We start from the raw sequence: 13,498 nt of genomic DNA, 5'->3' as shown, positions 1-13,498 counted from the left end.
GCCGGGGAAGGAGGCGCCATCTTGGAATCCGGACGGCGCTGGGCTACCAACGACGATCGGGTAAAAAAACTGCTCAAAATCGCCTCCTGAGTAAGGTCCTCTGGTGCCCTTCTGCTCTTTATACTTGTCTTACCCCATTAGGCTGGTTGGAGCGGAGTTCAGCGATGCTAGGAAGCCCTGTAGAGCCACGGGATCCAGGAGCTGCAGCAGAAAACATCTTACTGCCCCATGCAGCTAGCAACGCGCCCCCCCCCCCCCCACATTGAGCACAGTTTAGAAAAGTTTGCTCTCTTGAAATTTAATGTTCTATTACTCCCCTCGTGCCTCCCTTTCATATGATTTATGCGGAATGTAATAATCTTGTGGTTGCTAGTTCCCGAGGCGGTCGGCTTCATTAGGGGAGCGATCCAGGCTGAGGGGGAGGCCACTCATTCGTGGCCACCCCCTCGCAATCGCTCCCAACGAATGACAATCTTCCTCTGCTGCTGTAATGTAAAAAGCAGCAGAGGAAGTGATGTCATCTCTCCTCGAGCCAGTCTTTTCATTCCGGCGCCAAGGAGAGAAGACATCAAGTAAGACAACGGCTCCATGTCAGATAGCTCAGACGACGGAGTTGTGGTCCCTGCCAAGGTCAGGCGTACCAGACCCCGAACTTCTTCTTCTGTTCTTGATGTGCAAGAACAGCAGTTCCCCCGTATGGAGCAGAGAAGTACTAGCGCCGCTATTCCTTCTGGTGAACTGGCAAGCACCAGCAGCCTAGTACACCCTGGTCATACATCCAGCACTGCAGTAACACTTGGTGGCGTGGCGAGTCCCATAAGTGCAGTTCAAGCTGGCGAGGTGGCAAGCACAAGTAGTGTCCCGCTGCCACCAAGAAGACGAACACAGGCCTGTCTTGCCCATAGTGCCCTTCCTGCTGCATTCGCCAATCCGAATTGGGAACCCACCACTTCTGCAGCACCCGTACTTCCCCCATTCACTGGCCAACCCGGCATTCAGGTGGAAACAGTTGATTTTACGTCACTGGATTTTTATTCGCTGTTTTTCACCGAAGATCTCTATAGATCTATTGTGGACTAAAGCAATTTGTACACTGGTCAACACATCGCCACTATTCCCCAGTCCTCCCTTGCCAGAGATTGGAAACCAATTTCGGTTTCCGAATTTAAGATCTTTCTGGGCCTTTCCCTCCTCATGGGCATAACCAAAAAGAGTGAGTTGCGGTCATATTGGTCCACTGATCCAATTCACCATATGCCCGTGTTCTCTGCTTCCATGGCCAGGGCACGATACAAGCAGATTTTGCGGTTCATGCACTTCAACAACAATGAACTCTGTCGTCCTCGTGGAGACCCTGAATATGATCGGCTCTACAAAATTCGGCCCCTCGTAAACCACTTCAACCAACGTTTTGCAGACTGGTTTACTCCCCATCAAGTTGTCTGCGTTGAGGAGTCCCTGATTAAGTTTTCTGGCTGCTTGTCATTCAAACAGTACCTTCCCAACAAGCGTGCCAGATACGGTGTCAAGATGTATAAGCTCTGTGACAGGGCCACAGGCTATACATGTAGTTTTATGGTTTACGAGGGCAAAGATAGTCACGTAGAGCTGACTAACTGCCCTGACTACATAGGAAGCGCTGGCAAGATTGTGTGGGACTTGGTGTCACCCTTATTCTGAAAGGGGTACCACTTGTACGTGGACAATTATTACACGAGCGTGCCACTTTTTAGTCACCTTTTTGATCATCAGATTGGAGCATGTGGCACCGTGCGACCTAATCGCCGGGGCTTTCCCCAGCGGCTTGTAGATTCCCGACTTAGGCTGGGGGAGAGAGCCTGCTAGCAGTGTAATAAATTGCTCGCTATGAAGTGGAGGGATAATAAGAATGTTTTTGTTCTTACCTCCCTTCATGCAGACACGACGGTCCAAATTACTACGGCGACTGGTGTTGTTGAGAAACCCCTCTGTGTCCACGAATATAACCTTAACATGGGAGGGGTGGACCTCAACGACCAGTTGTTGGCGCCGTACCTAGTTGCCCATAAGGCCAGATGCTGGTACAAAAAAGTGTCTGTTTATTTATTTCAATTGGCTTTGCTGAACGCTTATGTGCTATACAGAGCTTCAGGACGGGCTGGATCCTTCCTTAAATTCCAGGAAGAGATCGTCAGAGCCCTTCTGTTTCCAGACGGTGCTCCACCTCACCTTCCCCAACCAAATGCAGTAAGCCGGCTGCATGAGAGGCATTTTCTTTATGTCCTCCCAAGTACCCCTACCCAACGAGCCCCCCAAAAAAGATGTCGTGTCTGCAGCAAGCGCGGATATAGGCGTGACACCCGGTATTATTGTCCCTCCTGTCCTGACAATCCTGGTCTTTGCATTGGTGAATGTTTTGAACGCTACCATACACTAGTTGAGTATTAGCGTAGGGTACACCACTGCACAGACTAGGACACACTTTCACAGGGTCTCCCAAGATACCATCGCATTTTGAGAGACCCAAACCTGGTACCAGTCACAAAAGTTAAAGTGGATGTAAACCCAAAGTCATCCTTTCTAAACTACTGCCATAGGGGTTATCTATAAGGATACACATGCCTCCTGCATGTATCTTTACCTGTCAAATGTTTCCCCTCTGTCTGTTATTAGACCCGAAAAACTGCATATTCTGTGGGTGGGTCTGTTGTCTGGAGCTCGGTGGGTGGAGTCGTGATGTCAGTAGACTCCCCGCCCACCTCTACACTCCTGTCAAGATGCATTTTCTCTTGTTTATTTCTAACACTGAACTTCTGCTATGATCTCTAACATCCAGTGAAAAGACCGGAAAGTAACCACTTGACTTCAGCATGCCAAATCATGCTGAGGTGTGGAATAGCCAATCCTTGCAGAGCTGCTGAAGAAAGGGAATTAAAAAATAATGCCTGCGTCTTAGGCTGTCACTCAGCAAGGGGGAGTATTTGACAAAGTTTTTCTCAGGTTGTCAAGACTTTTCCCACTGAACAATAAAAGAGGATTGCTCAGAGATGGATTAACTCTGTGTGGCAAGACTGGGCTCAAATGATAGGAAATCTTATACTCTACAGTATGATATAAAAAAAAAAATATTCGGGTTTACATCCACTTTAAAGTTACAAAAAAAAAAAATAGTTGTCGTTCTTCCTCTATTGTTCTGCTCTTTTTTACTGTATTCTATTCTGCAATGTTTTGTTGTTATGTTTGCTTTAAAAGGTATGCAATTTTTTTATACTTTACTGTGTTTTATTGTTAACCATGTTTTTGTTTTCAGGTACGCCATTCAGCTGCAGAGCGGATTTATTTATCTTGACAGCAACAGCGTTTGCTCCCACGATACATAGAGCCGTGACTCTAGCACTATCGGAGGTGATTTCACCACCACAGTTACATACTTCAGCATATATGCCGAAGTGTGGGGGCAGCAGTGGGTGGAGGAGAGATTTGCTCCTACCTTTTGCGGGAGGATGCCCCCATGCTTCGGCATATATAAACGGTGCATTTATGCCCATCATTAGAAGTGGGTGGATGAAGGGAGGTATTCTAATGGTGGGCATACCCACCGATGAATCTCTTTTTTTCCTTCAGCCCACAGGCTGCATGAAAAAAAAAAAAAAAAAGTTTACAATATATGCCCAACAAGGACCAGCAACGTACTGGTATGTTGCTGGACTTTGAGTGGTTATACCAGAACGATGCCTGCAGGTTTAGGTATCATCTTGGTATCATTCTTTTCAGCCAGCGGTCAGCTTTCATGTAAAAGCAATCCTAGCAGCTAATTAGCCTCTGTCCCCCCCCCCACCACCATCTTCCATGGTTTTCTCTGGCTCTCCTGTCACAACAGGGAACCTGAATGCAGCCGGTGAATCAGCCAGCTGACCATAGAACTGATCAGAGACCGGAATGGCTCCAAACATCTCTGTGGCCTAAGAAACCGGAAGCTACAAGCATTTCATGACTTAGATTTCGCCGGATGTAAACAGCGCCATTGGGAAATTGGGAAAGCATTTTATCACACCGATCTTGGTGTGGTCAGATGCTTTGAGAGCAGAGGAGAGATCTAGGGTCTAATAGACCCCATTTTTTTCAAAAAAAAAAAAAAGAGTACCTGTCACTACCTATTGCTATCATAGGGGATATTTACATTCCCTGAGATAACAATAAAAAAAAAAAAAAAAAAAAATGAAAGGAACAGTTTATAAATAGATTAAGATTAGATAAAAAAAGCAAAAAACCCTTGTCCGTCCCCCCCCTGCTCTCGCGCAAAGGCGAACGCAAGCGTCGGTCCGGCGTCAAATGTAAACAGCAATTGCACCATGCATGTGAGGTATCACCACGAAGGTCAGATGGAGGGCAGTAATTTTAGCAGTAGACCTCCTCTGTAAATCTAAAGTGGTAACCTGTAAAAGCTTTTAAAAATGTACTTAGTTTGTCGCCACTGCACGTTTGTGCGCAATTTTAAAGCATGTCATGTTTGGTATCCATGTACTCGGCCTAAGATCATCTTTTTTATTTCATCAAACATTTGGGCAATATAGTGTGTTTTAGTGCATTAAAATTTTTAAAAAGTTTGTTTTTTTCCCAAAAAAATGCATTTGAAAAATCGCTGCGCAAATACTGTGTGAAAAAAAAAAATGAAACACCCACCATTTTAATCTGTAGGGCATTTGCTTTAAAAAAAATATATAATGTTTGGGGGTTCAAAGTAATTTTCTTGCAAAAAAAAAAATTCTCATGTAAACAAAAAAAGTGTCAGAAAGGGCTTTGTCTTCAAGTGGTTAGAAGAGTGGGTGATGTGTGACATAAGCTTCTAAATGTTGTGCATAAAATGCCAGGACAGTTCAAACCCCTCCCCCCCCCCCCCCCCCCATGACCCCATTTTGGAAAGTAGACACCCCAAGCTATTTGCTGAGAGGCATGTCGAGTCCATGGAATATTTTATATTGTGACACAAGTTGCGGGAAAAAGACAATTTTTTTTTTTTTGCACAAAGTTGTCACTAAATGATATATTGCTCAAACATGCCATGGGAATATGTGAAATTACACCCCAAAATACATTCTGTTGCTTCTCCTGAGTACGGGGATACCACATGTGTGAGACTTTTTGGGAGCCTAGCCGCGTACAGGACCCCGAAAACCCATGGCATGTTTGAGCAATATATCATTTAGTGACAACTTTGTGCAAAAAAATAAAAAAAGTTTGTAATTTTCCCGCAACGTGTGTCAAAATATAAAATATTCCATGGACTCAACATGCCTCTCAGCAAATAGCTTGGGGTGTCTACTTTCCAAAATGGGGTCATTTGGGGGGGGGGGGGGGTTTTATACTGCCCTTCCATTTTAGCACCTCAAGAAATGACATAGGCAGTCATAAACCAAAAGCTGTGTAAATTCCAGAAAATGTACCCTAGTTTGTAGATGCTATAACTTTTGCGCAAACCAATAAATATACGCTTATTGACTTTTTTTTTACCAAAGACATGTGGCCAAATACATTTTGGCCTAAATGTATGACTAAAATTGAGTTTATTGGATTTTTTTTTTTTTAACAAAAAATAGAAAATATCATTTTTTTTTTTTCTTTCAAAATTTTCGGTCTTTTTCCGTTTATAGCGCAAAAAAAAAAAAAAATGCAGAGGTGATCAAATACCATCAAAAGAAAGCTCTAAGGACAAACTTTACTAAATTCTTGAGAGTCCCTTTAATGGGACATTGTTGCAGGACAGGATCCTGGCTCGGTCCATCGCGTTCGCGTCAAACTGGTACCCCCTCCCCTTACCCCTTCTATTCTGTTTATATGTTTCATGTATTTCTTTTTTCTCTCTCAATCGGTGGTCTAATACTCAGGTAATAGACGATTTTCCATTCACACCAGTTATGTTGGAATTATGCAGAGGTAAACAACTATTTGGAATATGTTATTTATGTTTTATAGTAATACTGCACGGTTGTTGATATATTTACAGGTTCCATAGACAGGCTCACGTATTAAATGAGGCTATGTGAGGTAATAGATTAGCTTCTCTGCAGATAGAGTGGGAACACTTTATGGGAAAAAATATATGACTGTTATGTTTGTCAGAATGTTGAAAAAGACCACTGTTGTATCATACCTTTACGGTATTTCTTTCTTCTTTATTTTTCTTTTTTCTCTGTTTAAAACTCTCAATAAAAATAATATTTAAAAAAAAAAAAAAAAAAGAAAGCTCTATTTGTGGGAAGAAAAGGACGCATATTTCGTTTGGGTACAGCATTGCATGACCGCGCAATTAGCAGTTAAAGCGACACAGTGCCAAATTGTAAAAAGTGCTCTGGTCAGGAAGGGGGTAAATCCTTCCGGGGCTGAAGTGGTTAAAAGATCTAGCAATGCGTTACTCCTACTCAGGGAATCCACAAATTGGGACATGTAGAACATTTAAGAAATGGCAGGCATTTAATGAGTGGGCTGTCCCTTCCTCCCAGTTAATGTCGGGATAGTTCAAATCCCCCATTATGACAATTCCCTGTCTTACTGACATTTCTAAATTGTGAGAGGAGATCCAACTCCACCTCTTCCCTGAGGTTAGGGGGCCTGTAACAGACCCCCACTAGTAATTTCTTGCTTACTTCCAGTGGAACTCTTTGGAGTTCCATCCCCCCACCACCACCACCCTACTGATGTCATTCCACTCTTCTACCCTTAAATCATTCCTGATATTAAAGTGGAGTTTCACCCAAAAATGGAACTTGCACTTTTTGGATCCCCCCCCCCCTCCGGTGTCACATTTGGCACCTTTCAGGGGAGAGGAGGGAGCAGATACCTGTCTAATACAGGTATTTGCTCCCACTTCCTGGCATAGATCACCGCTGCGCTTTTGGTGACCTACGCTACTTCCGGCACCTACACTGTCCTCCCCCGCTGTGTTCTGTGAGACACAGAACACAGCAGGGACCAGAGAGGACATGCAGCGTGACTCGCGCATGCGCAGTAGGGAACCAGGGAGTGAAGCTGCACGGCTTCACTTCCTTATTCCCTCACCGAGGATGGCGGCGGCAGCAGCCAAGAGCCAAAGGACGGATCGGCTTCGGCTACCGACATCGCGGGCTCCCTGGACAGGTAAGTGTCCATATATTAAAAGTCAGCAGCTGCAGTATTTGTAGCTGCTGGCTTTTATTATTTTTTTTCGGTGGACCTCAGCTTTAAAGTCACACCCTACCCCCTCTCCTACCCTCCGATACAGGGAATACCCCTGGATGTTTCCCAGCCAGCCATGTAAGTGGTCAAACCAAGTTTCTGATATTCCCATGAAGTCCATATCCTCCTAGTGTAGTAGCAGCTCCAGTTCCTCCATATTATTGACTAGGCTCCTGGCATTTGTGAACAAATTCCAAGTCGAAACTGAGGAAGGAAATAATGTATGAACATTCTTGTACAACAAAGGCTTTTTTTGTTGTTGTTTAATGTTTCTGACAATGCGCCGTCTTTCATTTATCTCGTACGAAACTCATATGAAAAAGTTAGACATTAAACAAAAATTGTTCGTTCTGTTCCCATACGTGAAATATTTTGGAGTCGATTCCTTTTCATTTGGAAAGTCTGAATCGACTGTGCAGTGGTTTTGCACAGAGCAGCTGCAATCCTCCTCTTCTCTGGTACCCCACCTGTGGCCCTGGCTCCCCCAACCCCACTCATGCATGCTCGCTCCCAAGCCTCGTTGTGTCCACAAGACACACAGAACAGGGTTTGGCCCCGCCATCTTCGCACTGGCTATGATTGATAGCAGCTGGAGTCAATGGCTCCAGCTGTTGTCTCTGAGCCAATGAGGAGGTCAGGTGAGCAACTATTCTTGTGCACATTAGTGTATCGGGGAGGGGGAGGGGTTGCTTGCTAAAATAGCCCATGCAGTCAAGGGACCCCAGAAAGTATTAAAAAATGTGTGCAGCTTTGTAAAATAATCAAATTTCATTTTCTTTTTTTTTTTTAACCTGTAGGGTATCCGAGTCCCCTCAAAAGCCTGGAAAAAATCTCCAAATTAGCGACCCCACATCCTGACTTGTTGCTAGGATGTGAAAATGTTGGATTCTCAACCGTTTTAACGTCCTAGCAACAAGGTAGGACATAAGGGTTGCCAACTAGGAGTTGTTTTTTTTAACCAGGCTTCTAATGCCTCGTTTCCACTGAGCGGATCGGTTCGGGTCGGTACAGTTTGAATGGCCTAGAATGGTCCAGTCTATTTTGGTGAGCGTTTCCACTGCAAGTGGGACCACAAGGGGCCATACAGGGCTTAGAAAAAATGCCTCAGCATAGCACAGAAGAGGTTTTTCTGTCAGCCAATCAGTGGAATGTATCGTAGCTCCGCCCTAACCGAACCGTTCCATTTTCTATGGCCCCACATCTGAAGCAGGACCCTGAATGGAACGGTTCGGTTCGGTTGTATGGGCCACTTTCATAATGGAAACACCCAAAATAGCGTACCGTACCGAACCGATCCGCTCAGTGGAAACGAGGCATAAGATGACCCAAATGGCCTATAGGTATAACAATAAAAAATATTAACTGTACAAAGCTGCACGGATTTTTCATATCTTCTGGGTCCCCTTGACTACATAGGCTATTCTCTGGAAAAAGTGAACTTAGCCTTTAAAGTAGAATTAAACTCCATCTACCCTTTACAGCGAAAAAAGCTGTCAGCCTCTGATGTGCAGTTGCCACGGTGTTGCACATGTGATCACCAGCCATTTGATGGTTTCAATGTTCTGTTGAGAGCACAAGCAACTGTGATTGATATCATTCATGCACGCTTTCCTGTACTTTTTTGGGAAACCATTAAATCAATAGGCTTTGTTCTGCTTTAAATTAAAGCAAACGTAGTGCAGCTTACCAATTCTTAGATGTGAAGGCTGTATTAGTTTTCCTTTATTTTCACCTAGTGATCCTGCCAGTAAGTCTTGTTTTATCAACAGAACAAGCTCTCTTGCAAATGTAGCAGAGTGTTGAGACAAACCATTTACCACTGAGAGGGGAGCTTACAATAATCAACTTTTATTTTAACCACTTGCCGTCTGCCCTATTACCAAATGACGGCGGCAAAGTGGTTTGATATTCCTGACCGGACGTCAATGACGCGATCAGGAATATCGAGCCGCTGCGCGCCCCCGGGGGCGCGCATCGCGGCGATCGTTGTTGCGGGGTGTCAGTCTGACACCCTGCAACACCGATCTAGGTAAAGAGTCTCTGACGGAGACTCTTTACCACATGATCAGCCGTGTCTAATCATGGCTGATCACGATGTAAATAGAAAGAGCCGGTGATCGGCTTTTCCTCACAGACGCGAGTAGAGGAGAGCCGGTCGGCTGCTCTCCTGACAGGGGGGGTCTGTGCTGATTGTTTATCAGCACAGCCCCCCCTCAGATCCCGCCCAGGACCACCAGGGAAGCCATCCACACTGGACCACTAGGTATGCCCCTAGACCCCCAGGGAAATGCCACTATGTGCCCAGGCAGCTGCCAATCTGTGCCCACTCCAATGCCTACCACTGCCAGTGCCACCAGGGATGCCCATCAGTGCCACGTATCAGTGCCACCTATCAGTGCCACCCTATCAGTTCCCAGCAGTGCTGCCTATCAATGCCACCCATCAATGCCGCCTACCAGTGCCCATCAGTGCTGCATATCAGTGCCCGCTCATCGGTGCCGCCGTATCAGTGCAAGAGAAAACTTATTTAGAATTTTTTTTTAACAGAAACAAAACTTTTTTTTTTTTTCAAAATTTTCGGTCTTTTTTTATTTGTTTAGCAAAAAATAAAAACCGCAGAGATGATCAAATACCACCAAAAGAAAGCTCTATTGTGGGAACAAAATGATAAAAATTTAGTTTGGGTACAGTGTAGCATGACCGCGCAATTGTCATTCAAACTGCGACAGCACTGAAAGCTGAAAATTGGTCTGGGCAGGAAGGTGTCTAAGTGCCCTGTATTGAAGTGGTTAATGATGTAAAACCTTTATCCCAAAAAAAATAAAAAAACTGTTGCTGTACCTGCTTGTGTAACTGTAATGTGAGACACACATAATCACAATACTGACACATAATCACACACATAGGTTGGACTTGATGGACGTGTGTCTTTTTTCAACCTCACCTACTATGTAACTATATGTGAGAGGCAGTCTGGCTTCAATTTGTTAGTGTATCTAAATCTGCTAGTAGATTTTACACTCCCCCAAACTGACAATGTTGCTGTCCATATGTGCCTCCTGTGCTCCTTTATCAAGAGTGGAGGCACTCTAAGGCCCCTTTTACATGGGGCTGATTATGCTTACCGATCCCCTGGTGATCGGAGCAGAGCGGGTGAACGACACATCTGTGTCCGCTCATTTTCTGCAGAGTGGACAGACAGAGCCCGCTCTGCTCTATGAGCAGCAGGGAGCAAACCGGCTGCGCTGTCCCTTCTGATCCACCTAAACGGAGGAGGACAGCTCCCCTTCCATTTTTTTTTGGGGGGGGGGGGTTAGCAGACTGGAATCGGACCTGGAGGCAGGTGGGTGTAAACTGACACAAATCAATTTACACCTGCCTGCCCATAGGAATGCATGGACTTTCCAATCAGGTCCATCTAAAAACCTGACAGGAGGATCTTATCAGAAATGGGCCTAATACAGAAGATATGTAACTGGCCAGATCATTAGGTGAAAACAGAGGAAGAAAAAATAAAAAAAAAATTAAAAAAACTAAAAAAAACTAAAAAAAGAAAGCTAACGCAGCCAGCACAGCTAATGATTGGCAAGCTGCAATATATTACATTTTTGACTTTGGGTTTAAATACCAATTTTAACAGCACTCAACGCAGGACACAAGTAATGACAACAGGCCTTCAGACACACATGTATTCTCTAATACTGCTTTTTTTTTTTTTTTTTTCCTTCTTATGTCAGGATGTATTTTCTGGGCGAATAAGCTGCATACAGCCTGCCAGACTGTATGTAGCACACATATGGTGGGTTGCATCGACATTTAACCACACATGACCGCCCAATGTATTTTCCAAATGTTACGTTGTTAATGTTTCTGAAAATACGTCAAGACATGCATGCACGGTTTAACGAGAACACAAACAAGCATTCGCATTTACAAGAGCATACTGCCATTCACTTTTATAGCAGGCAGTACATGGTGCTCCCTGGGCGTGGGGAAGAGCCAGGAAATTAGGCATGCCCGCTTCTCTACCATACTTCTGTCTGCCCATCCTTGAATCACCATCAACCCTTGGCCCACCCACAAGACGAGTCTGGTGCTATTACTGAGCCCCCTGTCTGATATCGTGGTCATTAGAGCCAAGTCAGAGGCTGCTGCAGAGAGAACTAGGAAATGTCATGCTGCCTCTAATGTTCTGATGCGGCACTCACCACTGCTGACCGGCTTATGTATTCCCATGATCCTGTTCATCCTCTCCTCAGAGTTACTCATCAGCTTCCTTCGCCGGATCTCCGCCCTTCGCTGGGACACTGACATCTTCTCTGGAGCCGAGTCTCCGCAGCTGTCTGGACCTTCCATTTCGTTACTAGTGCCTAAAACCACCTCTCCACCCCGTGTGATCATCTCTACACAATGAGCTCCTCTGTCAGCTCGGTGACGGCTCACAGTGATGACATCACCATCCGCGCCTGTCCGCCTCCACCTTGTGGTTGGCAATTACGTATAGGCAGGGAACCGGAGAAAAATATTAGCTGCGTCATATATAATAAAGCATCGGTCTTCCCTCTTTTCAGTGTCTCCACTCTTCTTAATTTTTACTGAAGCACGGAACCAGGCTCCCAAAGTGTGACTATCCTACTGTGCATTAGTACTAAAAGCTAGGCCAATGCAATGGCATTAGAGTTGCCACCTCATCCCTTTTATCCCGAACACATATGAATTACACAGGTTCTGAGGCTAATTAAATGCAGATAAGGCCCCAAGTGAGTTTAATTACCACCTTAATCAGCCTCAGAACCTGTGTAATTCATATGTGTTCGGGTTTAATGGGATGAGGTGGCAAGCATAGATGGCACCCTCCAAGGGGGGTTGACTCTGCTTACAGAAGTGTGCTGGATAATGCTGGCACACACATATATATTAAATTCAAAACCAGACAAGCAATTAATTCAAAATAAAATATTTTATTGGATAAATATTTTGGCCGAGGCTGTTTTTATTGGTTTAATACATTTTCTAAAATATTTACAAATAGTTTTATTATCACATCACTTAAAAGTATAAATAAATAAATAAACCCAGCCACTACGGCTCAGGCTTAATAATATTCTCTCTTCTGAGTAATCAAAACAAACTTACCTCAAAGAAAAGATCTGAACCACATAAAAAAAAAAAGCCATGACAAGGGAGAGCAGGGTGGGGAGCTGTCCTCTTCACTTTCTTCTGGCAACTCTCAATGGTCCATACCCAGTAGCCCCTATTTATAGGGGTATTTTGCAATATACATGCATTCATTGGTGGGTTAACTGATTTTTAACTGACCTATCCTATATTAAATTTAAAATTTATATAATTTTATTGGATAACTTATGCTATCCTATGAATTGATCCCATTTTCAAAACTATTGGGATATATTTAAGACAATTACCGCTGCCTCAGGTCCCATGAGGAAAGGGGGGGCCTATAAATAGGCTTTTTTCCCCCCTTTTTCATTTACATTAAAGGGATCAGGAAGCTGCAAATGGAGTCCGTGAATGGGGTAGCATTGAAGAGGAGGACAGTATTCCTTCTTCGTTAAAGCCCATTTCCAAGAAAAAGAGAACCTCCCCTCTAAGAAACCACTGTTTAACCGTTTGCAGACCTGCCGCCGTCATTATACTGCGGCAGGTCGGCACGATCCCGCGAGCCGTCGTAGCTATACGTCGGCTCGCGGGATCGAGATAGCAGGTGCGCACACACGCCCGCTGCACTGCGGGGGTGCCGATGCTCGTGGCCGACGGTCGCAATGACCGCCGGCCTCAAGCGATCGAGGGCACAAGAGGCAGAACAGGGACGTATGTGTGTAAACACACAAATCCCTGTTCTGTGAGGAGTGACAGATCGTGAGTTCCTAATAGCTGGGAATCACGATCTGTCATTTCCTCTAGGTCAGTCCTCTCCCCCTACAGTTAGAAACACACACAGGGAACACAGTTAACCCCTTGATCGCCCCCTAGTGTTAACCCCTTCCCTGCCAGTGACATTTTTACAGTAATCAGTGCATTTTTATAGCACTGGTCGCTGTATAAATGCCAATGGTCCCAAAAATGTGTCCGATGTGTCCGCCATAATGTCGCAGTCCTGATAAAAATCACAGATCGCCGCCATTACTAGTAAAAAAAAATAATAATAAAAATGCTACAAATCTATCCCCTATTTTGTACACGTTATAACCTTTGCGCAAACCAATCAATATACGCTTATTGCAATTTTTTTTTAGCAAGAATATGTAGAAGAATACATATCGGCCTAAACTGAGAATAAAATAGC

At 44.5% G+C, this 13,498-nt stretch overlaps 1 protein-coding gene across 2 annotated transcripts in view; it reads right to left on the bottom strand.

Moving 5' to 3' along the window:
* CAMLG (calcium modulating ligand) overlaps positions 1 to 11,679 on the bottom strand; it is a 179,181-nt gene extending 167,502 nt beyond the window's left edge. The window contains exon 1 of one of the 2 annotated variants that reach the window (XM_073620803.1): positions 11,400 to 11,679. In XM_073620803.1, coding sequence (XP_073476904.1) covers positions 11,400 to 11,592 — 193 coding nt within the window. In that variant the 5' untranslated portion in view covers positions 11,593 to 11,679. The remainder of the gene's footprint in view (positions 1 to 11,399) is intronic. The other variant, XM_073620804.1, reaches the window with a different exon arrangement.
* Positions 11,680 to 13,498: the final 1,819 nt, after the last annotated feature.

The sequence above is a fragment of the Aquarana catesbeiana genome, linkage group LG03 (assembly GCF_042186555.1).
Source record: "Aquarana catesbeiana isolate 2022-GZ linkage group LG03, ASM4218655v1, whole genome shotgun sequence".
Lineage (NCBI taxonomy): Eukaryota > Metazoa > Chordata > Amphibia > Anura > Ranidae > Aquarana > Aquarana catesbeiana.
This window is presented reverse-complemented; position numbering and strand designations above follow the sequence as displayed.